Below are 13,943 nucleotides of genomic sequence, written 5' to 3' on the forward strand. Positions count from 1 at the left end.
AGAATCGTAGGATTGTTTAGGTTGGAAAAGACGACTTTAAGACACTTAAAACAAAACACTGCCAAGTCCATCACCAAACCATGTCCCTAAGAGCCACATCTACTCATCTTTTATATGCCTCCAGGGATGGGGACCACTTCCCTGGGCAGCATGTGCTTGGCCAGCCTGCAAGTGAAGAAGTTTTCCCTAATATCCAATCTAAATTTGTCCCCTGGTGGAACTTGAACAATTTCCTCTCATTCTTTTGTTTGTTCCCTGGGACAAGAGGCCAACCCCCATCTGCTACCAGCTCCTTTCAGGGTAAGGTGTCCCTTAAGTCCACCTTTTTTTCAGACTAAAAAATGCCAGCTCTCTCAGCCACTCCCCACAGGACTTGCATCTTTGGCTGAACAGAATATTTTGAAGTTCTTCCAAGCAAAACACTGTTGCATGCTTCAAACAGGCTCAGCACTGCAGGACTCAGAGGCTGGGTCTATAAAGAAGTGTCCAATGCAGGACATTTTCCAGGTGCTGGGATGCAGTGCACTGTGCTGCCAGAGCACCCCTGGCCAGTCAGTGGTGTCCTAAATGGAGGTGAGGTGCAGGTGGCACCTAGCATAGACCAGCAATGAGCAGCTGGCACATGCCAAGCCTGTTTGGAACATGAGAGACTTCACTGACGGAGCTGCAGGCCAGTCATGCCAGATCAGCTCAGCAGTGCAGACCTGCCCTGAATGAGAAGGGATTTCTCCTCTTTCTGGGAGTGGTGTCAGGATGTGTTGGCCCTGCCTTCTGCTGAAGAAGGAGCACGCCTGCCTGTGCTGTGGGTGTGAGCTGGCTGGCTGAAGTAGCACCAGCAGGGCCACTAAAGCTGCCACTGCCTGGTGTCCCTTGGGTGGCCAGACCACAGTGGCATTTGCAGGGCTGCAAGCAGACAGAGACACAGCTCAGTGTGTCACTCTGTGTTCATTGCAACGCTGGCCAGTGGCAAGGGGGCCAGGGTGGTTTTGTAAAAAGGGTGAAGAATGCCAGCCCTACCAGGACAGGGTTTGCAGTGTGAATTCTGTGTTACAGTTGGTTTAGAAAACTTGGCATTTGCAGGTGAATTATAGCAGGTATACAGTTCATCAGTGCTTTGCATGACCAGCTTTAAAAAGTTGATGTTATGGGCAATGACTTCTGAAAATGAATTTCCTAAATTCCTGTTGTTTCACTTCAAGGACTATTTCAGTTCTACTCTTTGCTTATTGTTTTCTAGACAAGTTGCTGGATGTACTTGTTTGTCACATTTCAAACACTTGGTGTGATCAGGCAGTAGTGACAGATAGATAATAAAGTACTGATTTGTTCTTTACATATAACCTGTAAAATTACTTCTGAAAACTTGTAACAGAGTATTCTGTGCATCTTCAGGTAAACGGATATTTGATATTTAAATGCATAGTAGATGTATAATAAAATTATTAGAAGTTTTTGTATGTGTTCAGGTCTCTGTGACTGCCCAGCTACTGTGGGAAGATTTATTTTATTTTAAAAAGCTGATCTTATGGTCCTCAGAAAAATTGCCTGCTAGTTTAATGTTTGCTATGAACTTCATTAAACACTTTATGTGCTCTGTGCCAATTAAGACCATTAGCATTATCATGAACCAGTAACCTCAGGGGGAAAAATGGTTATGCTTAAAAACATAAAAGCAGAGTTATTAACAAAAAGTGACTTATCAAGTGTAAATAGAATGACTTGAACAAAATGTGCGTCATTGTACATGCAGGCCCTCGTTTGCCATCTGGTTTCTGTTTTATCACCCCAGCTATGGATTTATTTTGTGCTAGTGGACAAACAATTGGACAATGCATAAAAACACAAGCTGGAATGTAGGGAAAGCTTATGGCTATCTTTCACATGCTCATGTGGGGGAAAAAGCAGTTTGTAGAAAAGATGAGTTGAACTGTAAGAATTGCATCCTGAGAATTCTTCCTTATAGTCATATAATTATGATTTCTTTTACTTTCTTCAGATTTTCATTGAAGTCCAGCTAAGAATGCAACCAACAAAATAAAGTGAAAAAGCTGGGCATTTGAAGAAGCATCCTTCTACTTGGTGAAAATGTCTCTTATTTTTTGACAACGATTAAAAGACAATGGGGTCAAACACTCTTGGAAAGGCTGCAACATTAGATGAGCTTTTGAACACTTGTATTGAAATGTTTGGTATGCTCTTTCAATATTTTATTATTTTGTTATTGAAATTAATCTTTTAATATAAGTCCTGCTGTTCTCTGGTTTAGCCAGTTTTTCTCTTGGCTAAGAACATTTCTGTTCTGTAAAATTTTCCATGTTTCAATTTGGCTCAGAATCATGCAAGCCAGAATTTTAATCACATGCATACTGTATTAAATTTTCTTAATACAGATAATGCACAATTGTGGGTATGGTGGTTTTTACAATACTGGCCTTTACCAAGAGAAATGTTTAGATGAATTATTCAAGGAGTTATTTCTGGCATTGATCTTTGTCTTGAGTGGTTACACAGCTGTGGTTTTGACCAGTCATTTTTTTAAAGGTTTTCCAAATCGTCATGCAATAATTGGTAAGAATATGACCTAAGGCTCATGTAATCTTTTTACTCTTGTTAGAATGTGAGGTACCAGATCTGAGGGAAAGAAGTGATGAAAAAGACCTTGATCCATAACACCATTAATCATGATTATTGGTCACATTACAGTCAAATGAGTTCATGGATGATCTTAAGTGTTTTCAAATGGGGCTTTAATTCACAAAGCTACATTTAGATTCCTTGGAGATGCAGTACAGATTTTGATTGGAATGAAGTACTAATTTTATATGCCATGTGGAGAGAAACAAGCATCTAGAGGTGAGAGAGATTGAACAACTGATGGATGGACAGGCCTTGCTACCAGCTGCAGTGAATCCCATACATCCATTTCTGTAGGCCACCATCAAACTGGTTGCTCAGAACTTCATTTAAGTATTAGCAGGTCCCATGCACTTGTTGTCTGCTGTCTGGAAATAGTGTCTCTTCCTTGTATACACAATTTCTTAACAAGCACAGTCCATATGTGGCTCCTGTTTTCATACATCACATCATCTACTGCCTCCCAAAAAAGTGACAGACAGAATAATCTAATGTTGCAGATGTTGGGGAAGACTGATGGTCAGCCAATCTGCCAGGGAATAACTCTGTGTAGTTTCAGTGGCTACACTGCAAAGACACAAGAGTCTCTATTAGGCAGCTGGAGATGTGACCTTGGGCACAGATATGAGGTGCCAGGTGCTGCTTTAACATTGAATTGCTTGAAGCAGATCCATTTTTCAAAATAATTCAACTGCTAACTTAAAGCTATAAGGCTGCAATAAAATAAATATTGGAAGTAGTTGTACATAAATCATCTTCCCGCCCTCTTGATGGACTAATTTTGGATTTGTCCCTTAGATTGCTGACACTGTCTTTATATAAAGTTAGCACAGTGCTGCCCATGCCCTATTTTTTTCAGCTGTGGCCTGTTATCTGAACTGGTTTGGGTTTTTTCCTTTGTTTAAATAATTGTGACTGCATTCTAGCAAGCTGCTGTTCAAGGGGCATTTTTGTGCTCTGGTGTTCTTTCCTACCCTTTTGTTAGATAACGAGTCAACATTTCCACTTTTGATCCCTTCTGTCTGACTGTGCTTGAAGAGTAAAAGCTCCCCTCTTCTGTGGTGGGGTTAACTCATTGTTTCTCTTTTGCAGATGACAAAGGAGACCCGTGCTCCAGCCATTTGCCAAGAACCTTTCTTTTAATGCACCGGTGGTATCTGCCTTCGACAGAGCTGGCTGGCAAGCTTCTGTCCACATATCCTTTCACAAAGTGCTGCAAGTTGGCATCACAGTGTCCAAAGCAGATTGTTCTCCTGACTGCTTGTAAAAATGTGCCAATTAATTAATGACAAGGTTTAGAGGAGAATTTTCAACCTAGAAGGTGGAAGTTCATGAACTTCTTTATGCTCACATAAAGACTTTGTAGGCTTTCTGTGTATGTACAAGAATAGTAACTATGCATCAACCTTGAATTACTGTAAATATGAGGCTAAGATAATTTTTCAAGTGTATCACAGCAGGCTGACCTTTGAGTACTATGACTTTTCAGTGATATCTAAGTACGTACCTATCATTTATACCTCTTAACTCAGTAATCATAACTATTATCATATTTGCTTAGCCAGAGCTGGCAAGAAGCTTTTCAGCAGAATATTCAGACCTGTAGAACAGAGGCATTTTTGATAGGGGGGAAAAAAAGGGGCAGCCAGGAAATAGTCTCTGCCCCTAAGACATTGTGAAAGTGAATGAAAAATCAGAGGCATAATGTGGTTATCTCTAGAAGAAAAGTTTAATACTTTTGTAAATTCAGCTGCTCTAGTATTAGCCTCCAGTGAATAAAAACAACATTGCTGAGTCAAGGCACACACACAAAGCTTTCTTTAGCTGACATACTTACAGAGATGCTGATGGGGAGAACTGCAATGAATTCAGATTGAAAATCTGCTACTTCATGAGGTAAATACATTTCTGGTCTTCTAGCACTTTGGTTTTATGGTTCTGTTAATTCTATCAATGTAATTTTGTTTGGGTTTTTCACTTGGTCTCCATTCTACAGTGAAGAGGGAATTTCTGTGTGTTTAAAACAATTAAGTTGAGCCATCCAGCTTTTAAGACACTTAACTGCATCGAGCTCAAAAGCTGACAGCAAACTTGAGTTATTATTAATCTGGCTCATGAGTGTTATGATTTATCAGCCTCCCAGAGAGCAACAAGTTCACTGCCACACAGACGGGAGACACATTTTGCTCCCAGCTGTAACTTAGTGTGGGAGAAAAAAATTGTCTCAGGGTTGTAGACTTCAGTTCATGCAGTCCTTTGCAATCCCTACATAATTTATGGTGACAGGAGTGTGTTAGTGACGCCGAGGTTTTTACACACTGGGTGTGTTCCAGACCTTGCAACAGCTGCTCTGACCTTGTTTCCATGGGAAAGCTTTCATGTGTTGGGCTGTTCTGATGTAGGAACATTTCTCTGTAAAAGAGAAAGAATGAATTTTTAAGTAATCACAAACTTGCTTCACTCAAACAAATGCTTTTTCCTCCTTCCTCTGGATGAAGTTACATCACTGAGAAGAAAATGAGAGGGTTACAGAAGTCAGGGCTGATAAAGCCTTTTCCATTCCCCCTTCCATAGAGGAGGGGCTTGCATGTTTTGCATGTAAGTTTATGTGGCTTACATCTGCTTTACACAGTTATCCTGGTGGAGCTGCCACCCAAATGCACGTCTGCATTTTCATTGAAAAATCTTTTCTGAGCAGACAAAGTTGTCTCACTTGGACAGGGGCTAAGTGCAAATGTAATCTGGGTGTCCTGGCAGCCTGAGTCAGGACACTGTGTGTGCCTCCTGTGGGTCTCACCTGAATCACCACTTCAGTTTTGCATTTCAATAGAATGCTGCTTTGTTGTGCTGTTGTGAGTTAAGCAAAAAAATTTAAAATATAAAGTGGCTTTTGCCACTTGTGTGTCACAAATAATTACAGAGGAAACAGGCTGAGTTCACTCCCTCTGTCTAAACAGTGGACCTGAAATAAGTCCTATGAAAAAAGTGTGTGTAAAATATACGCAGCCACTGAATGTTATACCTGAGTCTCTGGGCATTTCTTAACTGCTGTCTCTGAATTTCAGATACTGGATTTTGGAATTCCCTGCAGAGTTTAACTTGGATCTTGGGCTGATTCGTTTGACTGAAGAGTTTCAAGAAGTAGCCAGCCAGCTTGGATATGAGGATCACATCCATCTCATTGATATCTCCAGCATGTAAGGATGTCATGTCAAGGACATCTTTGTGTCTGGAACAGCAGAATCTTAGTTCTGTACAAAGTACAAAAATATTAAGGCCCATCTTGGTCTCAAGAGAGCAAAAAAAACACTTGCAAAATTGTCTTTAAATTTGAAGCCACTAAAAATTTGAAGTTATATTTACACAGTAAAGAGAAGACTCCTATCTGTATGTAAATTTTTCATATAAACAGGAAATGAATTATTTTTCTGACAAGGCAAGTGCCAATTAAGTGATTAGCATTACTTTTCTTCTACAAGTTTTCATACAAAATAGCAATCAATGTAGTGACTGGTATGCTGTTTAAATCTTAGATCTTCTCAGGAAAGCTTTCTTGTCTTCTCATCCATAATCTATTCGAGTTTTTTGCAATATTTTCTATTATTTAACTGGATCATTTTTAGCATTCACATATGTAGTTGCATTACATCAAAATTATTACAACTACTATTTCCTTGACAATCTGGAATGAAAGTTGCTTTTAAAATATCACTACACATTCTTTTGCATCTCATCTGATATTGTAGCTTTTATTTTAAAATATGGCATATGCACAGTATTTGGCTGTCTCTGTTGTTCCATTACTTCAGGGACCTGTGGACTTACAGAGGAAAAATTAATCCTTGATGTTATTCAAGCATGTTTTTACTCTGTGTCAGAATTTGTTTTGAGCTGTTCTTGTATTTTAAATATCCTTAATTATGTCTTCCTGTATCATGGGGAAGAATATGTTGTCCTTTTGTTGTTGTAGAAAGCTGCTATTATTTATCACTTGGAGTAATGCCTGCAAAACTCCCAGCTCCTGTTGCACTCTTGAACAGGTCTCATTCCAAGTGTTTGCACTGTGCTGGGTGTCACAGAGCAGAAGTCTCATGGTCCTTCTGTGGTCAGTTTTACACGACATGTTCCAGCTGTGAGCTGCACTGACAATACACCCAAACAGAACTGAGACTTATTCTTATTCTGTTGCAGTCCTTCCTACGACTGGATGAGAAGAGTTACACAGAGGAAGAAGATTTCCAAGAAAGGAAAAGCCTGCCTGCTGTTTGACCATCTGGAGCCCATTGAACTAGCTGAACATCTCACTTTTCTGGAGCATAAATCTTTTAGGAGAATTTCTGTAAGAAGCCCACAACTTTGTCACTTGCAATTAGGAGCCTGTCTTTAAAGAGTGTTCACATGGTTTCACATTTGTGACTTTTTTCTCAACATTTCAGTGTAGTGAATCTTTATACTCTCTCCATATACTTAGCCATGCACTTCCTGGACCTTTTTGTGCCTAATGATTTTTGATGCTGAGGGAAATTCAGGCACAGTTGCTTCTTTTCACAGAGGATTGTACAAGGGCAAGAGGCAAAAGTGGATGAAAATTAAAGTTGAAGCTAAAACAAAACAAATGAGTAAGACAAATGCCAAAAGAAATGCTGTGATTTCTGCTGGCAAATATCCATATGAAAGGGTTATGTGATGTTACTGTATCGGGTGACAAATGGAAGCAGTAAGTTCTCAAGATGACAAATGAGACTTTTTTAAGTGTTCAGAAACATGAGAGAAATCAAACTCCCAAACTAAGAAAAATGTATGAGTTTTTTTTGTTTGGTTCAAGGGAGGAAGGAAAAAGAGATCAATGAGGAGCTGAGACCAGTCTAAATAGAATCACTTTTGATGTCGCTTAATAATGTTCAAAGGTTAATTACTCTAGACTTCAAATCGTAGGAAAACACCTACTGTGATCCGTGCAATGCTAACCTCAGAGAAGGAGGGAAGGACAAGAAAAAAGGCATGGATTTCTAATTAGATTTAAGATGCATTTAAATTCCTTTGGGGATTCCAGGAAGAAAACTCAAACCTGCAATGAATTTTCTGGTTTTTCCTTGCTGTTTCTAGCTTCTCTGTTAAATCTTCAGCTTGAATTTTGCTGTCACAGGTGATTCTCTGCAACCAGTGAGAGTTAATTGATCTTGTACCACTTGTTCTCTCAAATATATGTAATTGTAGAATATGTTTAGTCTGAATCCTGTGTTTGGTTTTAATCTTTAAAAAAATGGGGGAGAAGGAAGGGCAGCGTTAACTATAACAAAAAAAATTAAATTATCTGAACACTGAAACACTGTCTATCTGCAGTTAGGAGACAAGCACGTGTTGTGTTAGAGTATGCCCTCATGTTTTTCTAGCAGGCTGGTTTTGATCAGCTAACCCCATCTCATCTGGCATCACTAGCAACTCACTACACAAGATAAAATGTTCTAAATTACTGAAAACTTCCATTTAAGGGACAGCTGAAAACTGTTTTTCAAACATTCAGGGAAATTTAATTTTTGGGATCCTATACAGTACCCTGGCTTGAAGGTGTCAAATATAATTACACAGAATAACATGTGTTGAGCAAATTATGGGAAAGATGGAAGTAGAGATCACACTCATCTTGCAGGCTTCTGTATTTCCTGACACACAAACGTGTTCTAAGTTGACATTTAAGGAAAAGCCACACCAAAACAACAGCAAAAAGATTTTAAGGAGGAGATGTTGTGCAGCAGGGTCTGCTGACCCTGAATCATGGTCACTTTCTAAACAAGAGGAGCCTTAGAAAGAAAAGTATCAAAGTTTCAATTTGATTCTCCAGTTTGTCCACTGTTTTACTGGAAGTGTCTTTTCTCTGTTAGTTCACAGATTACCAAAGCTATGTGATCCATGGCTGCTTGGAAAACAATCCCACTCTGGAGAGATCTATTGCTTTATTTAATGGTATCTCTAAATGGGTCCAGCTCATGGTTCTCAGCAAACCAACACCCCAGCAAAGAGCAGAAGTAATCACAAAGTTTATCAATGTTGCACAGGTAAGTCTTGCAGATGAGCCTTTTTCTTCCAATACAAAGCAGGAATATAAATGGAGATTACAGTAAACATGATGCTCTTTGTGTTATTTCCTCAGTGAATAGCCTGTTCAACACCACTAGAGGTTACTTGTTCAAGTGTGGTGTGTCTGCATTTTTTAACTAGCAGACATAACTTTATAATCATTTTCTTTATTATATTCCACTTGGCAGCTGTCACTACTGTGTGCTTCTTCTGGACCTAAACTAATTAAAAAATGAAATGCTGAACCATTCTGTTATGTGCCCTGCTTTACTGATTTAACCATGTTGGGTTGTCTCCTTTAACTTGTTGCGTGTGACACTGAGTGGCTGCTGCTTGTATTTCATTAATTTTTAATTCTGCATGATTAATCTCTCCTGCAGAAGCTCCTTCACCTCCAGAACTTCAACACACTGATGGCAGTTGTGGGAGGTCTAAGCCACAGCTCTATTTCTCGCCTGAAAGAGACTCATTCTCATCTGTCCTCGGAAGTCACAAAGGTATGATGGACTCCAGAATGCAGACATATTGAGGTGAACATCACCTCTTTGAGGTCTGATGGGTTCTGCAGTGCAGGTGTCTCACCAGCACACATTTGGATTATGGCAGAGCATCCTGAAAGGCACTTGGTTGCATTCCTCTTGATGGAGCAGGATAAGTTCACAGAGATGCTCTGGTTGATTGCCTGTGCCAGAGAGAAAATTAACACTGTCGACATCCTGACAAGAGTTGTGCTCATTTAAAACAGATAAAGAAATGCAATGAATGCTTTCACAGGGACTTGCTTCTCTGGCTGTTTGTAGGACTGGAACGAAATGACAGAGCTGGTCTCTTCCAATGGAAACTACTGCAACTACCGCAAGGCTTTTGCTGACTGTGTTGGCTTCAAAATTCCTATTTTAGGAGTCCATTTGAAAGACTTGATTGCTGTCCATGTCATTTTTCCTGACTGGATAGATGAGAACAAAGTTAACATAGTGAAAATGCAGCAGCTCTCCATCACCTTGAGTGAACTGGTTTCTCTGCAAACTGCTTCTCATCATTTAGAGCCTAATTTGGATTTAATTAACCTGCTAACCGTAAGTATTGAACGTGTTTCAATTCACTGCTGTGATTCAAATGTTGAGTATCAGTAGGAATACTCATATCTATAAAGTTAAGTGCATATTTTTATCTCAGTTTTGAAAAGTAAAATTCAGTTCTGAGTACTTAGAGTGGAGGTTTATGTCTCCTCTGGAACAACTGGGAGACATGCTGGCATCAACACACAAGAGAAATTCCAGCCTGAGCATCATTCTGGTTTTGCTTTCCATGTGACACAGTACCCTTCCTGTCCAGTAAATAAAAATGTGATGGATTTGTACTGGGGCTTATCAGGTACAGAGCTTTACGCTAAGGAAGCTGACAAATATGAGCCTGAGCTTGGAGAAACCAAACTGGTGTGGATATACCTATGGCTTCAGTGTAATGAGGACTGGGAAAGTCTGGGGAATTTGGAAAACCTTCTTCCCTTGTGCCTTGTTTGGAACAACCTGGGAACAAGTCTTAATCCTGGTTAGTGGGACAGGAAAGAGCAGGCACCAGATGTTGAACCCTACAACAATCCTTTAACTTGAATTTTGAAGTACAAAAGTTATAAAGGTAGATATTTATTGTCTTGTTTTGTTTTTGTAATGACTGAGAGCTGCTTTCTTGTGACACTCTTTCCCTTTCCCATTTCTTACAAGCTTGGCTTTGAATAAGGGGAAGTGGAACCTCGGGTTTTGGGGAACTGAGCAAAAAAAAAGTGAGTCCAAAAGGATAGAAATTAGACAATGTGAAGTGAGAGATGGAAGCTGAACTGCTGCTACCACTTTCATTAGCTGCTCTTTCTTCTTGGTGACAGCCTATTTTCCAAAAGGAGCAGAAAGCTAAAGATTTTTTTAAGACCTTGCAGGTCTTCATATGTTCATCATTGTATCAGCCTGAGCTCACATGCTTATCTGTTTTTCAATTTTTTTTCTTGTTTTCTTTTTTTTCAGCAAAATGACAGGGATTTTATTTGTATTTTTGTATTTCTTTCAGTGTATTCCATTTACTAGGAGAAGCAATTGAGTACATGATGGGTACTTTCTCACTTGTGATATTCTGATGCATTCATTCATAATATAACTCTGCTGACTTTGTTACAGTTGAGCCAATCTGATTGAAAAAAATGAAGTTTCATTCTGCAATGTTGATTCCAGACCTGATCAGGGGTTATAAATAAGGTAGATATGTGTAGGTAACCTAAGACATTTCCAGGGTGATTCTGTCTTCACATCAGTCACTGCAAGTGTAGTTGTGGATCAAGTGGGTTTGTGTGGGAGTATTGATTTAAAATAGTGACTTCTGGAAAGGGAAAAAATAACAAATTTCTATCAAAAGTTCCTGGACTGGAATTTTGATACATACCATAATATGAATATTCTCATTTTTCTTCCTGTATGTAGATTTTGTCCTTATCAGTGTATATGAATACAAGATTTTTTTTTAATGCTAGTCTCTTAAATAGAAATAATGGATTTATATTGTAGATTAAATGTTTCTATATTTTTGTTGAAAAGAAAGTTTTAAGTCACTGGCTGGGTTCAGAGAAAGAGGACAAGGAAAGGGTTGCAGCCCAAAGTTGAGAAGGACTGACAACTCAGACCAGTTGACCTTGCTATGTGCAAATGGTCTATTAGCAGATTTAGCCTCCCCTGCTGCCTACATCATCTTCAGTTTTCAGAGCGTGAAGAATTAACAATTCCTTTTATTGCTAGGTCTTATCTCTCTAATGTCAACTGTAAAAATTTTTTCCATCTTTACCTTATTTAGAGAAGCTCCCTTTGAAATCTAGTAAATGAATATAAATGTGTAGGATGCTTTCCATTCAGTTGTGTGTGAATTGGCTGACCCAACTGTTTCTTCCCTTCTGCTGTTTTGCCATTGAGCAGCTTTTATCTGGGCAAGCTTTTAGTTGGTCCCTTGTCCCGATAAGCAATGTGCGAATCTCCTGCCTGGCCTCCCTCCCTTGCAGTGTTGCCTTTTACACCACACTTAGCAAGAGCCTGGCCTGTGCTTGCTTGACAAGTAAATCACTGGGTACTGGTTTGCTAGTCCAACAACTTGCACAAAAAGATAAAATGGGCATTTCATGGGCATGTGGGAATTTGGCCAGGTTTTTCTCTTCCTCAGTGGTAGAGTCCTGTTTGCTCTAAGAGAGATGATACCTTTCAAGTGGCTTGGAAATGGTGATGTTTGGGGTGACTTTGATAAGAGCTATGAAGTAAGAACTTGGGTTAAATGCTTGAGTGAGAGGTGGGTAGTAAACTTCAGGCCAAGTCCTCAAGAGGCTTACAGGCATTTTAAAGATATTATTTTGAGTCTAGACAAAAGGGTTCATGGGGAACAAGAGGACTCTTGGTTTCAGTGGTAGCTGCTGAAGGGTCAACAGTTTGGAAAGTTGGTTTTCTTGTGCCTTAAATATCTGCACACAAACTTAGAGTCTGCTTTCAACCATCCCCACACCCCTCCTCATCTTTTTGTAAGCATAAAAAGTCAGCTTCTAGCTCACAGAATTTTAGCTTTGAGCAAGCTGAAAGAAGTCAGCATTTTGCATGAAAGTTAGCATGCCACAAACAAGGGAAAGTTTTGGTGTATGGACAGCAGGGACACATGCCAGGTTTATTGGCACAGGAGACTACGAAAGCTCAGAGGGATGCAAGTCCTGACTTGGGCTGTGTAAATGAGTCTGAGTTACATGGGCAAGCAAAGTAAATGTGTTACAGTTCAGCTCCAGTGAGCCAGAGTCCCTGACATGAAGATGGACTCAGTTCTTAGTGCATGGTTTCTCTTAGTCTGTGATTATTCCTCCTTTCCTGACTTGCTGGCCGTACTTGCTCCACCTTCACTGAATCTTGTACCTGGTTCTGTACCATGTGGAGCTGACATGTAGTGAAAGAGGACCTAAACACAAGCTTGGCAGTGCAGCAGAGAGGAAAAACAGCTTTTTGCCTTTAGAAAACTTATATTTGGTAAGGATTCTTAACCTTACCTGCTGTGCATTGGTTTGGGTTTTTTGCACAATGTGAATAAAAACCTGTGGGTACATATTTCATCACTTTCTGTGGATTGGAAGTGGATCTCAGTTTCTCAGCTAAACCACAGTGTATTTGTATGAACAATATTAAAACCTATTTGGTACCACCATTTTTCCCTTGCTATTTTAATCCCTCAGTATCTATTTATCTAACCTGTTCTGAGACTGTATGCAAATGACTGGAAAGTCCCAGGCTTTTGTACAATCTGGTGAAGAGAATGAGAACTACCTAAACAATCAAATTGAAAGTCACCCTCCTTAACTTGTGTTCAGTAAGTTCCACTTAGGAAAAAAAGAAAAAAGTCATGTGTTTCTGATCACTCCCCTACCTTTCTCAATGCCCCTCCAAATTGCTCAGAAAAAAAATAGGATAGCAATGATAGTCAAATTAGAACAGAAACTCACTGTAAAGCTTATTCTAGGAAAAGTCTTATTATACCTTATTTGTCATAGCAAAACTGTAAATAAAATATAAAATGAATACTTACATAACTGCATAATCATCATGCTTGTAATTTTGTGCTAATGTATGAAACTTCTGACCTAGACAATACATTACCTACTGCGTGCTTACACATTGTGCCTAATGAAGTTATATCTGCTTAAGATAATTCAGGGAGGGAGAGATACAAGTTTGCTCAATAAATACTAATACATTTCCACTCCCAAATCCACACCCAGCTCATCTGACCTGCTGAGAAAACTGTGCTCTTTCACAGGAGCCAGACAACACCTTTTGAACTACCACTGCTGCTCTCCCAGTCTGACCAGATTACATCATGCACTCCACCTGAGTGCTGCTTATTTTATGCCACCAAGGAACCTCAGAATACAGTCACTGAACATCTCACCACATGGACAATATTTACTACAGCACTTTCTGGTTCAATTTTGTCTTTAGGACAGGCCCTTACCTAACCCTGTGACAGCAGCATGCTGGCTGGGTAAAGGAACCTGCAGGACAGGATGCACAGCCTTTCACTGTGCCCTTAATTACAACGTGCAAAAATCAGCAATGTTTCAGCTAGACAAAATGAATAATGTGATCTCCAGACTTCTCTAAAGCCATGTGTTTGCTTTGGGAACCTATCTTGGGAAAGGGCACGGCTTGTGTCTTACTCATCACACAAAA

The 13,943-nt window shown here is 39.6% G+C and overlaps 1 protein-coding gene across 10 annotated transcripts in view; it reads left to right on the forward strand.

Annotated features, from left to right (window-relative positions):
* Positions 1-13,943, forward strand: part of RASGRP3 (RAS guanyl releasing protein 3) — a 61,359-nt gene that overhangs the window by 31,000 nt on the left and 16,416 nt on the right. For 8 of the 10 annotated variants that reach the window (XM_064414821.1, XM_064414823.1, XM_064414824.1 and 5 more), the window contains 8 exons: positions 1,997-2,189; positions 3,727-3,827; positions 4,466-4,530; positions 5,700-5,831; positions 6,826-6,973; positions 8,517-8,690; positions 9,093-9,209; positions 9,513-9,788. In XM_064414821.1, the coding sequence (XP_064270891.1) occupies positions 2,120-2,189; positions 3,727-3,827; positions 4,466-4,530; positions 5,700-5,831; positions 6,826-6,973; positions 8,517-8,690; positions 9,093-9,209; positions 9,513-9,788 (1,083 nt within the window). In that variant the 5' untranslated portion in view covers positions 1,997-2,119. The remainder of the gene's footprint in view (positions 1-1,996; positions 2,190-3,726; positions 3,828-4,465; positions 4,531-5,699; positions 5,832-6,825; positions 6,974-8,516; positions 8,691-9,092; positions 9,210-9,512; positions 9,789-13,943) is intronic. The other 2 variants (XM_064414829.1, XM_064414830.1) reach the window with 1 other exon arrangement.

Source organism: Passer domesticus, chromosome 3 (genome assembly GCF_036417665.1).
Source record: "Passer domesticus isolate bPasDom1 chromosome 3, bPasDom1.hap1, whole genome shotgun sequence".
Lineage (NCBI taxonomy): Eukaryota > Metazoa > Chordata > Aves > Passeriformes > Passeridae > Passer > Passer domesticus.